General features: G+C 52.9%; 1 protein-coding gene across 1 annotated transcript in view; it reads left to right on the top strand.

The window, feature by feature from the left end:
* Positions 1-19950, top strand: part of LOC140389813 (mitofusin-1-like) — a 115559-nt gene that overhangs the window by 89486 nt on the left and 6123 nt on the right. The window contains exons 16-17 of the mRNA XM_072474353.1: positions 12212-12408; positions 13313-13447. Of these exons, the coding sequence (XP_072330454.1) occupies positions 12212-12408; positions 13313-13447 (332 nt within the window). The remainder of the gene's footprint in view (positions 1-12211; positions 12409-13312; positions 13448-19950) is intronic.

Below are 19950 nucleotides of genomic sequence, written 5' to 3'. Positions count from 1 at the left end.
ACCTTTCCCCTTGCCTGAGGTGTGGAGATCCTCAGGTTAAATCACCACCAGTCACCTCTCCGCCTCAAAGGGAAAAGCCTATGGTCATCTGGGACTATGGTGGCTTTACCTTACCAGTAATTATTATTCTAGTTTCTTTGTACAACCTGCCTTGGTATACATTAACTTTATAACTGGTTTGCATCTTTATAAAATCACAAGAACTATGAGCAGGAGTATGCCATTTGGTCCATCGAGGCTGCACCATCATTCAATACGATTATGGCATCATGGCTGATCTGATTGAGGTCTTAATTCCACTTTCCCGTTTGCCCGCTCTCTTGCTAATCAAAAATCTGTCTGACCCAGCCTTGAATATATTCAGTGACCCAGCCTCCATCTATGAGAGGAGAAATCCCTCATCTCCATCTTAAATGTGGAGATGCCGGCGTTGGACTGGGGTGAGCACAGTAAGAAGTCTTATAACACCAGGTTAAAGTCCAACAGGTTTGTTTTGACGTCACTAGCTTTCGGAGCGCTGCTCCTTCCTCAGGTGAATGAAGAGGCTGGTTCCAGAAACATATATATAGACAGATTCAAAGATGCCAGACAATGCTTGGAATACGAGCATTAGCAGGTGATTAAATCTTTATAGATCCAGAGATGGGGTAACCCCAGGTTAAAGAGGTGTGAATTGTGTCAAGCCAGGACAGTTGGTAGGATTTCGCAGGCCAGATGGTGGGGGATTAATGTAATGCGACATGAATCCCAGGTCCCGGTTGAGGCCGCACTCATCTGTGCGGAACTTGGCTATAAGTTTCTGCTCGGCGATTCTGCGTTGTCGCGCGTCCTGAAGGCCGCCTTGGAGAACGCTTACCCGGAGCTCAGAGGCTGAATGTCCTTGACTGCTGAAGTGTTCCCCGACTGGAAGGGAACATTCTTGCCTGGTGATTGTCGCGCGATGTCCCATTCTTGCATTCTTGGACCCGTCTCCATCAAGGATGGTCACCTCAGCACTTTGCTGTACTGCAAACCCACGGATAACCTCACGATGCTCCACTTCTCCAGCTTCCACCCTAAACACATTAAAGAAGCCATCCCCTATGGACAAGGTCTCTGTATACACAGGATCTGCTCAGACAAGGAGGAGCGTAACAGACATCTACAGACGTTGAAAGATGCCCTCGTACGAACGGGATATGGCGCTCGACTCATCGATCGACCGTTCCAATGCGCCCCAGCAAAAAAACGCACCGACCTCCTCAGAAGACAAACGTGGGCCACAAACGACAGAATACCCTACGTCGTCCAGTACTTTCCTGGAGCGGAGTAGTTACGACATCTTCACAGCCTTCAACACGTCATCGATGAAGATGAACATCTTGCCAAGGTCATTCCCACACTCCCACTACTTGCCTTCAAACAACCGCGCAACCTCAAACAAACCATTGTTTGCAGCAAACTACCCAGCCTTCAGAACAGTGACCACGATACCACACAACCCTGCCATGGCAATCTCTGCAAGACATGCCAGATCATCGACATGGATTACCACCATTACACGTGAGAACACCACCCACCAGGTACGCGGTACATATTTGTGCGACTCGGCCAACGTTGTCTACCTCATACGCTACAGGAAAGGATGTCCCGAAGCGTGGTACATTGGCGAGACCATGCAGACGCTGCGACAACGAATGAACGGACATCACGCAACAATCACCAGGCAGGAATGTTCCCTTCCAGTCGGGGAACACTTCAGCAGTCAAGGGCATTCAGCTTCTGATCTCCGGGTAAGCGTTCTCCAAGGCGGCCTTCAGGACGCGCGACAACGCAAAATCGCCGAGCAGAAACATATAGCCAAGTTCCGCACACATGAGTGCGGCCTCAACCGGGACCTGGGATTCATGTCGCATTATATTCCTCCCCCACCATCTGGCCTGCAAAATCCTACCAACTGTCCTGGCTTGACACAATTCACACCTCTTTAACCTGGGGTCACCCCATCTCTGGATCTGTAAAGATTTAATCACCTGCTAATGCTCGTATTCCAAGCATTGTCTGGCATCTTTGAATCTGTCTATATATATGTTTCTGGAAAATACCTCTTCATTCACCTGAGGAAGGAGCAGAGCTCCGAAAGCTAGTGACATCGAAACAAACCTGTTGGACTTTAACCTGGTGTTGTAAGACTTCTTACTGTGCTCACCCCAGTCCAACGCCGGCATCTCCAAATCATGGCTACCGTCGACACCGCAAACTGCCGGCTCAAAGTGGAGAGGATCTCCAGGAAGATCGCGCATATAGACACTGACATTAAGTTTCTACAAAGATGCAAGAAAGCAGACAAGATCCCGAAAGGGCCTCAGATCACAAACCCACTCCAGTCGACCTACAACACAGACTACGCTGAGAGACTCTGCCGTCGCACCTCTCTCACACTCCTCAACCACCTCGTACGCCAGCTCTACAGCAGACGACGCAACCTGGAAACCAAGATAGAGGCCACATTCTCAACTTGCACTCAGGACGCAGCAGACCAGCTGCGGAACACCGCCAAACAGATGCGACAACAAACTATGCCACCTTTATGCACACCAAGAACAGGAAGCTTGAGAAACTTGGTACCACAGTAGAAAACTCCTTGCTTGAGAAAGGACGTACTGGCACTGGAGGGTGTTCAGAGCAGATTCACTAGGTTAATCCCAGAGCTGAAGGGGTTGGATTACGAGGAGAGGTTGAGTAGACTGGGACTGTACTCGTTGGAATTTAGAAGGATGAGGGGGGATCTTCTAGAAACAGATAAGATTATGAAGGGAATAGATAGGATAGATGGGGGCAGGTTGTTTCCACTGGCGGGTGAAAGCTGAACTAGGGGGCATAGCCTCAAAATAAGTGGAAGTAGATTTAGGACTGAGTTTAGGAGGAACGTCTTCACCCAAAGGGGTTGTGAATCTATGGAATTCCTTGCCCAGTGAAGCAGTAGAGGCTCCTTCATTAAATGTTTTTAAGATAAAGATAGATAGTGTTTTGACGAATAAAGGGATTAAGGGTTGTGGTGTTCGGGCCGGAAAGTGGAGCTGAGTCCACAAAAGATCAGCCATGATCTCATTGAATGGTGGAGCAGGCTCGAGGGGCCAGATGGCCTACTCCTGCTCCTAGTTCTTATGTTCTAAAACAATACAGGGAAATCTATTGTCAACTTGTCAGACTACACCCTTCAATCAGACGAAATCGAAGTCCTCAGCAGAGGGCTCAATTTCTGCACCACCACCAAAATGGACCACATCAGTCTCGCGGCAGACACGGAGGAATTCATCAGGCGAATGAGGCTCCAGGAATTCTTCCACAGACCCCAAGAGGCCAACAGCGAACCCAAGCAGACTACCAATGAACCGGGACAGCAGACCGAGAGATCTGCGGTACGGCAACCGAAGAGGAAAGAGTCGAATTGGACCCCTCCAGAAGGCCGCTGCCCTAGACTCGACATGTATGCTCAAGCCGTCAGGAGTCGCGTCAATGCCAGATTCATCAGTCGCATTCACAAGATAGCCCCGAATGTCATCCAAGCACAATGCAATGCCATCCGCGCTCTCAAGACCAACCGCAGCATCGTCATCAAGCCAGCAGACAAAGGAGGGGCCACTGTCATACTGAACAGAACGGACTACTGCGAAGAAGTATACCGACAACTGAACAACCAAGAACACTACAGACAGTTACCCGCAAACCAAGGAACACATCCGCCAACTTAACAGACTGATCAAGACCTTGGATCCAGATCTTCAGAGCACCCTACGTGCTCTCATCCCACGTACTCCCCGCATTGGAGATCTCTACTGCCTCACGAAAATACACAAGGCCAACACACCAGACCGTCCTATCGTTTCAGGCAATGGGACCCTGTGTGAGAACCTCTCTGGCTACATCGAGGGCATCTTGAAACCCATCGTACGAGGTACGCCCAGCTTCTGTCGCGACACGACGGACTTCTCACAGAAACTCAGCACCCATGGACCAGTTGAACCAGGAACATTCCTCGTCATAGTGGACGTCTCGGCACTCTACACCAGCATCCCCCATGACGGCGGCATTGCTGCAACAGCCTCAGTACTCAACACCGACAACTGTCAATCTCCAGACGCAATTCTGCAACTCATCCGCTTCATTCTGGATCACTACGTCTTCACCTTCGACAAGTTCTTCATCCAGACACACGGAACAGCCATGGGGACCAAATTCGCACCCTAATACACCAACATCTTCATGCACAAGTTTGAACAAGACCTACTCACCGCACAGGACCTTCAACCGACATTATACACCAGATACATCGATGACATTTTTTTCCTTTGGACCCACGGCGAAGAATCACTGAAACGACTACACAATGACATCAATAAGTTCCATCCAACCATCAGACTCACCATGGACTACTCTCCAAAATCAGTTGCATTCTTGGATACACTAGTCTCCATCAAGGACGGTCACCTCAGCACTTTGCTTTACCGCAAACCCATGGATAACCTCACGATGCTCCACTTCTCCAGCTTCCACCTTACACACATTAAAGAAGCCATCCCCTATGGACAAGGTCTCTATACACAGGATCTGCTCAGACGAGGAGGAGTGTAACAGACATCTACAGACGTTGAAAGATGCCCTCGTACGAACGGGATATGGCGCTCGACTCATCGATCGACAGTTCCAATGCGCCACAGCAAAAAGCTGCACCGACCTCAGAAGACAAACGTGGGCCACAACTGACAGAATACCCTTCGTCGTCCAGTGCTTTCCCGGAGCAGAGAAACTACAACATCTTCTTCACAGCCTTCAACACGTCATCGATGAAGATGAACATCTTGCCAAGGTCATCCCCACACCCCCACTACTTGCCTTCAAACAACCGCGCAACCTCAAACAAATCATTGTTTGCAGCAAACTACCCAGCCTTCAGAACAGTGACCACGACACCACACAACCCTGCTATGGCAATCTCTGCAAAACGTGCCAGATCATCGACATGGATACCACCATTACACGTGAGAACACCACCCACCAGATACGCGGTACATACTCGTGTGACTCGGCCAAAGTTGTCTACCTCATACACTGCAGGAAAGGATGTCCCGAAGCGTGGTACATTGGCAAGACCATGCAGACGCTGCGACAACGAATGAACGGACATCACGCGACAATCACCAGGCAGGAATGTTCCCTTCCAGTCAGGGAACACTTCAGCAGTCAAGGGCATTCAGCCTCTGATCTCCGGGTAAGCGTTCTCCAAGGCGGCCTTCAGGATGCGCGACAACGCAGCATCGCCGAGCAGAAACTTATAGCCAAGTTCCGCACACATGAGTGCGGCCTCAACCGGGACCTGGGATTCATGTCGCATTACATTCATCCCCCACCATCTGGCCTGCAAAATCCTACCAACTGTCCTGGCTTGACACAATTCACACCTCTTTAACCTGGGGTTACCCCATCTCTGGATCTGTAAAGATTTAATCACCTGCTAATGCTCGTATTCCAAGCATTGTCTGGCATCTTTGAAGCTGTCGATATATATGTTTCTGGAACACACCTCTTCATTCACCTGAGGAAGGAGCAGCGCTCCGAAAGCTAGTGACATCGAAACAAACCTGTTGGGCTTTAACCTGGTGTTGTAAGACTTCTTACTGTCCACCTTAAATGACAGACACTTTATTTTTAAATTTTCTCCCAGTTCTAGATTCCCAAAAAGGGGAAACAGCCTCTCAGCTTCCACCCTGTCCTTTCCCCCTCAGAAGGATATGAGTTTCAATAAGATAATTTCTCATTCTTTTTTTTTTTAAATAATTTTTATTAAAGTTTTCATAAAATATCAATAACAAAATGAAAAAAGAACAAAACACAGTCTAGAAAAGCAACCCACCATACCCCCCTCCCCCTGTACATAAATAATAAATTAACATCAACACCCCGACTTAACACAACAGGTATATACACCCTTCAGTGTAAATAACGAAAATAAAGTAACCTCCCCTCCCCGAGTTGCTGCTGCCGTTAACCAATGTCTACCGTTCTGCCAGGAAGTCTAAGAACGGTTGCCACAGCCTAAAGAACCCTTGTACCGACCCTCTCAAGGCGAATTTCACCCTCTCCAACTTAATAAACCCCGCCATATGTTGATCCAGGATTCCACGCTTGGGGGCCTAGCATCCTTTCACTGAAGAAGAATCCTTCGCCGGGCTACCAGGGACGCAAAGGCCAGAATACCTGCCTCTTTCGCCTCCTGCACTCCCGGCTCCTCTGCCACCCCAAATATTGAGAGCCCCCAGCCCGGTTTGACCCTGGATCCTACCACCCTCGACACCGTCCTCGCTACGCCCTTCCAAATTCCTCCAGCGCTGGGCATGCCCAGAACATATGGGTGTGATTTGCTGGGCTCCCTGAGCACCTAACACACCTGTCCTCACCCCCCAAAAAACGGCTCATCCTTGTCCCGGTCATGTGTGCCCTGTGCAGCACCTTAAACTGTATGAGGCTGAGCCTCGCGCACGAAGAGGAAGTGTTCACCGTCCCTAGGTATCTGCCCACAATCTCCTCTCCCAACTCCTCCTCCCACTTACCTTTCACCTCCACCACCGAGGCCTCCTCCTCCTCCTGCATCACCTTGTAGGATCTTCCTGAGATCTTCCCCACTCCCACCCACCCCCCCGAGAGCACCCTGTCCTGTACTGTGTGTGGCAGTAGCCGTGGGAATTCCACCACCTGCCGTCTGGCAAACGCCCTTACCTGTAAGTACCTGAAGGTGTTCCCCGGGGGGAACCCGTGCTTCTCCTCCAGCTCACCCAGGCTCGCGAACTTCCCGTCTACAAACAGGTCCCCCAACTTGCGTTTCCCTACCCTGTGCCACCCCGAAAACCCTCCGCCTGTTCTCCCTGGGCGAACCGATGGTTCCCCCGTATTGGGGTGCACGCCGAGGCCCCAACTTCCCCCCTATGCCGCCTCCACTGCCCCCAAATTTTGAGGGCAGCGCCACCACCGGGCTCGTGGTATACCTCCTTGGGGGGAGTGGCAGCGGCGCCGTTGTCAGCGCCCCCAGACTCGTACCCACACAAGACGCCGTCTCTGGCCTCTTCCATGCAGCCCCCTCTCCCTCCATCATCCGCTTGCGCACCATTGTCGCATTTGCGGCCCAGTAGTACCCACAGAGGTTGGGCAGCGCCAATCCCCCCCTCTCTCTACTCCGCTCCAGGAACACCCTTCTCACCCTCGGGGTCCCTCGCGCCCACACAAACCCTATTATACTCCTGTTAACCCGCCTAAAAAAGACTTCGGGATAAACATGGGGAGGCACTGGAACAGGAACAAAAACCTTGGGAGCACCGTCATTTTGATTGACTGCACCCTACCCGCCAAGGACAGCGGCAACGCGTCCCACCTCTTGAACTCCTCCTCCATTTGCTCCACCAGCCTTGTAAAATTAAGTCTATGCAGGGCCCCCCAGCTCCTGGCCACCTGGACCCCCAAATACCTGAAGCTCCTCTCCGCCCTTTTTAGTGGGAGCTCGCCAATCCCCCTCTCCTGGTCCCCTGGGTGAACCACGAACAGCTCGCTCTTCCCCATCTTGAGTTTGTACCCCGAAAAGCCCCCAAATTCCCTAAGAATCCTCATTACCTCTGGCATTCCCCCCACCGGGTCCGTCACATACAGCAGCAGGTCGTCTGCATAGAGCGACGCCCTATGCTCCTCCCCACCCCGCACCATCCCCCTCCAGTTCCTTGACTCCCTCAGTGCCATAGCCAGGGGTTCAATCGCCAGTGCGAAGAGCAGGGGGGACAAGGGACACCCCTGCCTCGTCCCTCGGTGCAACTGAAAATACTCGAACCTCCTCCTGTTTGTGGCCACACTCTCCATCGGGACCTCATACAACAGCCTAACCCACCTGACAAACCCCTCCCCAAACCCGAACCTCTTCAGCACCCCCCACAGGTACCCCCACTCTACCCTATCGAAGGCTTTCTCAGTGAATATCGCCACCACTATCTCCGCCTCCCCCTCCCTCGCCGGTATCATGATAACGTTCAAAAGCCTCCGCACATTCGCGTTCAACTGCCTCTCCTTCACAAACCCCGTCTGGTCTTCATGGATGATCTGCGGCACACAATCCTCAATCCTCATGGCTAAGATCTTCGCCAGCACCTTGGCATCTACATTTCGCAAGGAAATCGGTCTGTAAGACCCCCCACCCCCCCCCCCCCCCTCCCGTGCCTCATTGAAGGTCCTGACGAGCAAAGGGCCCAACAGGTCCATATATTTTTTATAGAATTCGACCGGGAAACCGTCCGGCACCGGTGCTTTGCCCGCCTGCATGCTTCCTATTCCTTTGGTCAGCTCCTCCAGCCCAATCGGGGCCCCCAATCCCGCCACCAGTCCCTCTTCCACCTTTGGAAACCTCAATTGGTCCATTAAGCGGCCCATCGCTCCCTCCTCCCGTGTGGGCTCGGATCGGTACAATTCCTCGTAAAAATGCCTGAAGACCCCATTGATGCCAACCCCACTCCGCACCACACTCCCTCCCCTGTCCTTAACTCCCCCGTTCTCCCCAGCTGGGTCCCGCTTCCGAAGCTGATGCGCCAGCATCCGGCTTGCCTTTTCCCCATACTCGTAAATCGCCCCCTGGGCCTTCCTCCACTGCACCTCCGCCTTCCTGGTGGTCACCAGGTCGAATTCGGCCTGCAGGCTGCGCCTCTTCCTCAATAATCCTTCCTCGGGCACCTCCACATACCTCCTGACCACCCTCACCATCTCCCCCGCCAGCCTCTCCCTCTGCTCCTTGTGGGCCCTAATTGAGATCAGCTCTCCCCTCACCACCGCCTTCAGCGCCTAAGGGGCTGGTTTAGCACGCTGGGCTAAATCGCTGGCTTGTAAAGCAGACCAAAGCAGGTCAGCAGCATGGTTCAATTCCCGTACCAGCCTCCCCGAAAAGGCGCCGGAATGTGGTGACTAGGGGCTTTTCACAGTAACTTCATTGAAGCCTACTTGTGACATTAAACCATTTTCATTTAATTTAATTCCCATTCCATCCCCACTCGGACCTCCCCGTTGTCGTTGGTCTCCAAGTACCTCTATATACTTCCTTGGACCCGCTCGCTCACCTCCTCACCCGCCAACAGCCCCACCTCCAAGCGCCACAGCGGGCGCTGGTCCCGCTCCTCCTCCATCTCCAAGTCCACCCAATGTGGGGCGTGGTCCGAAATGGTTATTGCCGAATACTCAGTATCCTCTATTCTCGCTATCAGCGCCCTACTCAAAATAAAAAAGTCGATTCGGGAATAAGCCTTATGGACATATGAGAAGAATGAAAATTCCCTAGCCCCCGGCCTTGCAAATCTCCAAGGGTCCATCCCTCCCATTTGGTCCATAAACCCCCTCAGCACTCTAGCCGCCGGCGGCTTCCTACCCGCCCTAGACCTGGAGCGATCCAGTGCCGGATCCAGCACCGTGTTAAAGTCTCCCCCCAGTATCAGGCCCCCCACTTCCAAGTCTGGGATCCGACCCAACATACGCCGCATAAAACCCGCATCGTCCCAATTCGGGGCATACACATTGACCAGTACCACCCTCTCTCCCTGCAACTTACCACTTACCATTACGTACCTACCGCCATTATCTGCCACAATGCTCGACGGCTCGAATGACACCTTCTTTCCCACCACGATCGCCACCCCTCGATTTTTAGCATCCAGCCCCGAGTGAAACACCTGACCTACCCACCCTTTCCTCAATCTTACCTGGTCTGCCACCTTCAGGTGTGTCTCCTGGAGCATAACCACATCCGCTTGAGCCCCTTCAGGTGCGCGAACACGCAGGCCCGCTTAACCGGCCCATTCAGTCCCCTTACATTCCAGGTTATCAGCCGGATCAGGGGGCTGCCCGCCCCCCCTCCCCCGCCGACTAGCCATGACCCCTCCTCGGCCAGCCACGCGCCCGCACCCCACACCCGGCCCGTTCCCCACAGCGGCATACCCCCCTCTCGACCCCCACACTTGCTCCAGCTCCCCCTTGACCATAGTAGCAGCAACCTGATTCACCCACCCCCCCGGCTAGGACCCATCCTAGCTGATTTACTCCCCCCATTGCACTTCCGCAAGTCAGCTGACTCCTGCTGACCCCGGCCACCCCCGCCTCTCCTTCGACGCCTCCCATTGTGTGACACACCCTCCTCTCCTGTTCCGCATCCATAGGCTCTCCCCCTCCCCCTTCCATTCTAAGCGCGGGAAACAACCCTCGCTTCCCCGCCCCCTCCAGTCTTCAGCGAGGGAAAAAGCCCGCGCTTTCCACCTACCCGGCCCCGCCACCTCTGACGCAGCTCCTTTTACAGGCCCTGTCTCCTCACCCCCGACTCGGGCCTCTCCCTCCCCCGTGGGGCCCTATCTCACCGCCGTCCACCACCCCTGTTCCGTTTACCTACCCCGCTCCAAGAGCCCCCCCGACCAACCCAACCAAAACAGTGCCCAACCCGCCCCAACCACCCTCACCGACCCGAAAGAGAAAAACACAGAGAAAAAGAAACCAGGAGCAAAACAAAGGCCCCCCCCTAAAAAAAAAACAACAACCGCAGTCCCCAATCGCCCATCCCGACCCTCAATCTGTGTCCAACTTCTCGGCCTGAACAAAGGCCCACGCCTCCTCCGGAGACTCAAGATAATGGTGCCGGTCCTTGTAGGTGACCCACAGTCGCGCCGGCTGCAGCATGCCAAGCTTCACCCCCTTCCTGTGCAGCACCGCCTTCGCTCGATTGTACCCGGCCCTCCTCTTCGCCACCTCCGCACTCCAGTCCTGGTATATTCGAACCTCCGCGTTCTCCCACCTGCTGCTTCGCGTTCTCCCACCTGCTGCTCCTCTCCCTCTTGGCCCACCTGAGCACACACTCCCGGTCGACGAACCGATGGAACCTCACCAGCACCGCCCGCGGAGGCTCGTTAGCCTTGGGTCTCCTCGCCTGCACTCTATGGGCCCCTTCCAGCTCCAGGGGCCCTTGGAAGGACCCCGCTCCCATCAGCGAGTTCAACATGGTGACCACATAGGCCCCCATGTCCAGCCCCTCCGGGAGGCCCAGAATCCGCAGATTCTTCCGCCTCGACCGATTCTCCATCTCCTCGAACCGCTCATGCCATTTCTTGTGGAGCGCCTCGTGCGCCTCCACCTTTACCACCAGGCCGAAGATCTCGTCCTCGTTGTCGGAGATCTTTTGTCGAGCCTCGCGGATCGCCACCCCCCTGGGCCGTCTGTATGTCCAGCAGCTGATCAATAGAAGCCTTCATCGGCTCTAGCAGGTCCGCTTTAATCTCTCTGAAGCAGCGCTGGATACCCTCCTGCTGCTCCTCCGCCCACTGTCTCAACGCTGCCTGGCCTCCGCCCGCCGCCATTTTGTTGTTCTTCCCTCGCACCTCCTTCGGGTCCACCACCACCTTTTTAGTCGCCCCGCTCCTAGTAGAAGCCATATACTATCGGGGAGCTGTTATAATCTCCTTCCCACACCGTGAAACGTCGAAAAGGTGCCGTTGGGGGCCCTGAAAAGAGCCCGAAAGTCCGTTTTTGCGGGAGCCGCCGAATGTGTGACATAGCTCCGCATAGCCGCAACCAGAAGTCTTTCTCATTCTTCTAAACTCCAATGAACATAGGCCCAACCTGCTCAAGCTTTCCTCATGGGACAACATCATTACATCCACATTACTTTCAAGAAAGTTGGCTTTTGGTTGCTTGAGCACTTGTACCTGTCAACAAAGCTACAAGATGCTCCAAGATGCACTTCAGTGATGCGGAACAGTCACCCTAACTAAATTTTACAATTTGTAAGACTTCTCCTCTAGGAGGTCTCTGAGGGTATTTTGCAAGACAAGGATTGGATAAAAATTAGTTTGAACCCCAAGATTGGTCTGATGCCATTTTTCTCCAATTATTTGCTAATCGCAATGAATATTTTCTCCACTTAAATTGTAACAGTCCAAGAACGATGTTGCATTATCCTTGAGGAGGTGAATAATTGAAAGAGCAGCAGAAATATTTAATGAAAAATTAAGATATTATGAAAAGACATGGTATTTACCCCTTATAGGCAGACAAACTCCAAATATCTCCTTGTCATTTCTGGATGAAAGTGCACATTACCAAATTTACAGTAGTTTTTGTATAAATTGTATAATAATTTAAAATCTATGTTTTGTCATGATTCTCATCATAGATTTTCAGAGCTGTGGGCTGGAGACTTATAGCTGTTGCTCTGAGTCTCTATAGTATATTGTACATGTATGAACGTTTAACATGGACAACAAAGGCAAAGGAGAGAGCTTTCAAGCGCCAGTTTGTGGACTATGCTACAGAGAAATTACAGATGGTTGTTAGTTTTACAAGTGCAAATTGTAGCCATCAAGTCCATCAGTAAGTACCTTTCATCATTGCCTTACATTTCTTTTGGGACTGGAGAGGAATTTCCTGAAGTTTTTTTCCTCTTCCAAAAGGTTACTTTGCTGCTAGTGGGTTGGGAGCATTGGGGTCATGATGTCTGAAAGCAACATGACTATATAATCGGCTCAGTGAGCCAGCTAGTCTTCAGCTGTACATTTTTGTATGTTCAATGGTTCTTTTAGATCATTTTCCCAAATCTAAATTTGAAATTTATCACTGAGATCGTGTTGTAACTTCAGAGAAAAACATTATTTGATCGCTTTTTATGAACACTTGGCCTTCAGGCAAGTTTTAATTGATCAATGGTCATCTAAATTAATAGTGGGTAGATGCTATTTTAAGTATTTTGGAAATAAATGCTCCCATTTCATCTACATTTGGGCTACATTAATTCAATATGATAAACAGCAGCTTAAGTATTTTTCTTAGATTTTGCTTTTCTCTTAGATTTTTATTTTTTGTTACTTGATGTAACGTCATGATTTACCTTAATTCTTTGCAGTAAGTGTGGGAAAATAAATATTTTATGAATGTCTGCTACACAAGTTTACCGAACAAACACGGATTCACTGGTCGTTGTTTTCATTGCAGTTGCGGGACCTTGTTCAAATTGATTGCATTTAAAAAAGGGATTAATTGGCTGTGAAGCACTTTGAAGACCTCTTGAGGACCTGCAAAACAATAAATGCAACTTTGGCATAATGTATTATATACCAACCAAAAGTGAGGAGTTGCAAAAAATAATACTTTTAAATGTCGACAAAATAAATAATACATTCACTCTACATATCTATAGATGTTGCAATTATCAATAGTTTTTTTTTGAATAGGTGAATTGAATTATGTTTGTCTTTTTTGCCTTTGTTCTTTCTCTCAGGGAAATGACCAGTACCTTTGCACGACTATGCCAGCAGGTAGATGTTACTGAGAAAAACTTAGAAGAAGCAGTCTCCAGCCTTAACAAAAAGATTGAACTCCTAGAGTCCACACAAAACCGTTCAAAGCTATTGAGGTAGTATCCTTTTGATATTTCCCTTGCACTTCTTAATTTCTGAAATGATTATATAGCTAAGCAAATGTTAACACAAAAGTTGATCTCTTTATTTCAATTCTTTAACCATGTCTTTAGCACCAAATAATTGAATGTTCCCGTACCAGCCACCCCGAACTGGTGCCGGAATGTGGCGACAAGGGGCTTTTCACTGAAGCCTACATGTGGCAATAAGAGATTTTCATTTTTGCTAAATGCTAAACTAATCCAGAAAAGGCAGTTAAATCTCTCAGCAATGCTCACCTGAGACCACAGCTGCACAGAGCCTCGGAAAGGTCCACCTGCATCAGGGACATGTACCCCAGCGACTGGGACATGCTTCCAAGGTGCTTCGCCATGGCCGTCACTGACTAGACAATGCCTTGGACACCAGCACTCATTTTTAAAAAAAAAAAAATTTTTATTAAAGGTTTTCATAAAATATCAATAACAAAATGAGAAAGAAAAAAGAACCCAACAGGGTTAAGTACAAAACACAATCTAAAAAAGCAACCCCCCAAACCACCCCCCCCCTGTACATAAATAATAAATTAACATTAACACCCCAGGTGTTAATTAACTTAACACAACAGGTGTATACACCCCCTCAAACCCTCCAGTGTAAAGAACAGAAACAAAAATAAAGTGAACCCCCCCCGCGCTGCTGCTGCCATTGACCAATGTCTATTGTTCCGCCAGAAAGTCTAAGAACGGTTGCCACCGCCTAAAGAACCCTTTTACCGACCCTCTCAAGGCGAATTTCACCCTCTCCAATTTAATGAACCCTGCCATATTGCTGATCCAGGATTCCACGCTTGGGGGCCTCGCATCTGTCCACTGAAGGAGAATCCTTCGCCGGGCTACCAGGGATGCAAAGGCCAGAATTCCGTCCTCTTTCGCCTCCTGCACTCCCGGCTCCTCTGCCACCCCAAATATTGCGAGCCCCCAGCCCGGTCTGACCCTAGATCCTACCACCCTCGACACCGTCCTCGCTTCGCCCTTCCAAAATTCCAGCGCTGGGCATGCCCAGAACATATGGGTGTGATTTGCTGGGCTCCCTGAGCACCTAACACACCTGTCCTCACCCCCAAAGAACCGGCTCATCCTTGTCCCGGTCATGTGTGCCCTGTGCGGCACGTTAAACTGTATGAGGCTGAGCCTCGTGCACGAAGAGGAAGAATTCACCCTCCCTAGGGCATCTGCCCATGTCCCCTCTTCGATCTCCTCTCCCAACTCCTCCTCCCACTTACCTTTCAACTCCACCACTGAGGCCTCCTGCTCCTGCATCACCTGGTAAGTTTCCGAGATCTTCCCCACTCCCACCCACACCCCCGAGAGCACCCTGTCCTGTACTGTGTGTGGCAGTAGCCGCGGGAAATCCACCACCTGCCGTCTGGCAAACGCCCTTACCTGTAAGTACCTGAAGGTGTTCCCCAGGGGGAGCCCGTATTTCTCCTCCACCTCACCCAAGCTCGCAAACTTCTCGTCCACAAACAGGTCCCCCAACTTTCGTATCCCTGCCCTGTGCCACCCCAAAAACCCTCCACCTGTTCGTCCTGGGGCGAACCGGTGGTTCCCCCGTAATGGGGTCCACGCCGAGGCCCCAACTTCCTCCTTATGCCGCCTCCACTGCCCCCAAATTTTGAGGGCCGCCACCACCACCGGGCTCGTGGTATACCTCCTTGGAGGGAGCGGCAGCGGCGCCGTTGCCAGCGCCCCCAGATTCGTACCCACACAGGACGCCGTCTCCAGCCTCTTCCATGCAGCCCCCTCGCCCTCCATCACCCACTTGCTCACCATCGTCGCATTGGCGGCCCAGCAGTACCCACAGAGGTTGGGCAGCGCCAGCCCCCCCCCCCATCTCTACTCCGCTCCAGGAACACCCTTCTCACCCTCGGAGTCCCTCGCGCCCAAACAAACCCCATTATACACCTGTTAACCCGCCTGAAAAAAGCCTTCGGGATAAACACGGGGAGGCACTGGAACAGGAACAAAAACCTTGGGAGCACCGTCATTTTGATTGACTGCACCCTACCCGCCAAGGACAGCGGCAACGCGTCCCACCTCTTGAACTCCTCCTCCATTTGCTCCACCAGCCTTGTAAAGTTAAGCCTATGCAGGGCCCACCAGCTCCTGGCCACCTGGACCCCCAAATATCTGAAGCTCCTCTCCGCCCTTTTTAGTGGGAGCTCACCAATCCCCCTCTCCTGGTCCCCTAGCTGAACGACGAACAGCTCGCTCTTCCCCATGTTGAGCTTGTACCCCGAAAAGTCCCCGAATTCGCTAAGGATCCTCATTACCTTTGGCATTCCCCCCACCGGGTCCGCCACATACAGCAGCAGGTCGTCTGCATAAAGCGACACCCTATGCTCCTCCCCACCCCGCACCAACCCCCTCCAGTTCCTCGACTCTCTCAGTGCCATAGCCAGGGTTCAATCGCCAGTGCGAAGAGCAGGGGGGACCCCTGTCTCGTCCCTCGGTGCAACTGAAAGTACTCGGATCTCCTCCTATTTCTCGCCATCGGGACCTCATACAACAGCCTAACCCACCTGACAAACTCCTCCCCAAACCCGAACCTCTTCAGCACCTCCCACAGGTACCCCCACACTCCCCTATCGAAGGCTTTCTCAGCGTCCATCGCCACCACTATCTCCGCCTCCCCCTCCCTCGCCGGCATCATGATAACGTTCAAAAGCCTCCGCACATTCACATTCAACTGTCTCCCCTTCACAAAACCCGTCTGGTCTTCATGGATGATCTGCGGCACACAATCCTCAATCCTCGTGGCTAAGACCTTCGCCAGCACCTTGGCATCTACATTTAGCAAGGAAATTGGTCTGTAAGACCCACATTGCAGGGGATCCTTGTCCCGCTTCAGGATCAAGGAGATCAGTGCCCGGGACATCGTCGGGGATAAAGCCCCCCCCCCCCCCCCCCTCCCTTGCCTCATTAAAGGTCCTATCTAACAGCGGGCCCAATAGGTCCATTTTTTTTTAATAGAACTCGACCGGGAAACCATCCGGCCCCGGTGCCTTCCCCGCCTGCATGCTTCCTATCCCTTTGATCAGCTCCTCCAGCCCAATCGGAGCACCCAGTCCCGCCACCAGTCCCTCTTCCACCTTTGGAAACCTCAATTGGTCTAGGAAACGGGCCATCCCTCCCTCCTCCCGTGGGGGCTCGGATCGGTACAATTCCTCGTAGAAGTCCCTGAAGACCCCATTGATGCCAACCCCACTCCACACCATGCTCCCTCCCCTATCCTTAACTCCCCCGATCTCCCTACCTCCGTCCCGTTTCCGAAGCTGATGCGCCAGCATCCGGCTTGCCTTTTCCCCATACTCGTAGACCGCCCCTGGGCCTTCCTCCACTGCACCTCCGCCTTCCTGGTGGTCACCAGGTCGAATTTGGCCTGGAGGCTTCGCCTCTTCCTCAACAATCCTTCCTCAGGCTCTTCCACATACATCCTGTCTACCCTCACCATCTCCCCTACCAGCCTCTCCCTCTCCCCCCCCGCTCCCTCTGCTCCTTGTGGGCCCTAATGGAGATCAGCTCTCCCCTCACCACCGCCTTCAGTGCCTCCCATACCATCCCCACTCGGACCTGCCCGTTGTCGTTGGTCTCCAAGTACCTCTCTATACTTCCTCGGACCTGCTCGCTCACCTCCTCGTCCGCCAACAGCCCCACCTCCAAGCACCACAGCGGGCGCTGGTCCCTCTCCACCCCCACCTCCAAGTCCACCCAATGCGGGGCGTGGTCCGAAATGGCTATTGCCGAATACTCGATATCCTCTACTCTCGCTATCAGCGCCCTACTCAAAATGAAAAAGTCGATTCGAGAATAGGCCTTATGGACATGTGAGAAGAATGAAAATTCCCTAGCCCCCGGCCTTGCAAATCTCCACCCCTCCCATTTGGTCCATAAATCCCCTCAACACTCTAACCGCCGCCGGCTTCCTACCCGTCCTAGACCTGGAGCGATCCAGTGCCGGATCCAACACCGTGTTAAAGTCACCCCCATTATCAGGCCCCCCACTTCCAAGTCTGGGATCCGACGCAACATACGCCGCATAAAACCCGCATCGTCCCAGCTCGGAGCATACACATTGACCAGTACCACCCTCTCTCCCTGCAACTTACCACTTACCATTATGTACCTACCGCCATTATCTGCCATAATGCTCAACGCCTCGAATGACACCTTCCCCAAGATCGCCACCCCTCTATTTTTGGCATCTAGCTCCGAGTGAAACACCTGACCTACCCACCCTTTCCTCAGTCTTACCTGGTCTGCCACGTTCAGGTGTGTCTCCTGGAGCATAACCACATCCGCCTTGAACCCCTTCAGGTGCGCGAACACGCGGGCCCACTTAACCGGCCCATTCAGTCCCCTTACATTCCAGGTTATCAGCTGGATCAGGGGGCTACCCGTCCCCTTCCCCCGCCGACTAGCCATGACCCCTCCTCGGCCAGCCACGCGCCCGCACCCCACACCCGGCCCGTTCCCCACAGCGGCATACCCCCATCTCGACAACCCACCCCCCGCTCCAGCTCCTCCTTGACCTTAGCAGCAGCAACTCGACCCCCCCCCCCCCCCCCCGGGGCTAGGACCCATCCTAGCTGGTTTACTCCTCCCCACCCCCCCATTTCACTTCCGCAAGTCAGCTGACTCCTGCTGACCCCGGCCACTCCCGCCTCCCCTTCGACTCCTCCCATTGTGTGGCACACCCTCCTCTCTCGCTCCCCATCCACAGGCTCTCCCCCTCCCCCCTCCGTTCTAAGCGCGGGAAATAATCCTTGCTTCCCCGCCCCAGCCCCGCCCCGCGCCCCCCCCCCCCCCCCCCAGTCTTCGGCGCGGGAAAAAATCTCTCTACCTACCAGGCCCCTCCACCAACCAAAACAGTGCCCAACCCGCCCCATCCACCATCCCCAACCCGAAAGAGAAAAACACAGAGAAAAAGAAACCCAAAACAATGCAAAGGCCCCCCCCCCACGGACCAAAAATAGGCATAACATATCCACCGCAGTCCCCAATCGCCCATCCCGACCCTCAGTCTGTGTCCAGCTTCTCGGCCTGACCAAAGGCCCACGCCTCCTCCGGAGTCTCAAAATAATGGTGCCGGTCCTTGTAGGTAACCCACAGTCGCGCCGGCTGCAACATGCCAAACTTCACCCCCTTCCTGTGCAGCACCGCCTTCGCTCGATTGTACCCGGCCCTCCTCTTCGCCACCTCCGCACTCCAGTCCTGATATATCCGAACCTCCACGTTCTCCCACCTGCTGCTCCTCTCCTTCTTGGCCCACCTGAGCGCACACTCCAGATCGAAGAACCGATGGAACCACACCAGCACCGCCCTCGGAGGCTCGTTAGCCTTGGGCCTCCTCGCCTGCACTCTATGGGCCCCTTCCAGCTCCAGGGGCCCCTGGAAAGATCCCGCTCCCATCAGCGAATTCAACATGGTAACCACATAGGCCCCCACGTCCAGCCCCTCCGGGAGGCCCTGAATCCGCAGATTCTTCCGCCTCGACCGATTCTCCATCTCCTCGAACCGCTCCTGCCATCTCTTGTGGAGCGCCTCGTGCGCCTCCACCTTTACCGCCAGGCCTAAGATCTCGTCCTCATTGTCAGAGATCTTTTGTCGAGCCTCTCGGATCGCCACCCCCTGGGCCGCCTGTGTCTCCAGCAGATGATCAATAGAAGCCTTCATCGACTCTAGCAGGTCCGTTTTAATCTCTCTGAGGCAGCGCTGGATACTCTCCTGTTGCTCCTCCGCCCACTGCCTCCAAGCTGCCTGGTGTCCGCCTGCCGCTATTTTGTCCTTCTTCCCTCCCTTCTTCTGGTCCACCACCACCTTTTTTGTCGCCCCGATCCTAGTTAAAGCCATATACTGACGGGGAGCTATTATTAACTCCTTCCCACAACAGGAAACGTCGAAAAGAGCCCAAAAGTCCGTTTTTGCGGGAGCCGCCGAATGTGCGACTTAGCTCCGCATAGCCGCAACCACAAGTCTCGAGAGGGAATCGTTTTGGCAGTGTTCGCTTCACCAATCTGCCCCCAAAAGTCTGTGGAAACTCCTGAAAAAGGTCTGAGTCCATTCCAGACGGGAGCTGCCGAATGTGCGATCTACTCTTCTATGGCCGCCACCGGAAGCCTCGTACCCGCTTCTTCAATGGCCTTGGTAGATCTTTTCACAGTTCCCTCTGCTGCTAGAATTCACCTTTAATAAAGGCCCTCAAGTCAGCTTGCAGCTTTAAGCTTGCCCTTCCCCCGCCTGCATGCTGGAAGAGGCCCCTCTTTCCCCTGCAGTTACAGCCAAATCTTTTACTGTTTCTGCCGGGTCATGTAACCAAGAGACATACCTTTCCTGGGGGACACTGTCAGGGGAATGTTGCAGTCTTCTTCCCACACTGGTAAATGTCAAACAAATGCCGTGGGGGCCCTGTAAAGAGCCCAAAAGGCCATTCCAAGCGGGAGCTACCGAATATGCGA

The sequence above is a fragment of the Scyliorhinus torazame genome, chromosome 14, assembly GCF_047496885.1.
Source record: "Scyliorhinus torazame isolate Kashiwa2021f chromosome 14, sScyTor2.1, whole genome shotgun sequence".
Taxonomy (NCBI): Eukaryota; Metazoa; Chordata; class Chondrichthyes; order Carcharhiniformes; family Scyliorhinidae; genus Scyliorhinus; species Scyliorhinus torazame.
Note: the sequence above shows the minus strand (reverse complement) of the source record. Positions and strands in the feature narration are given on the sequence as shown.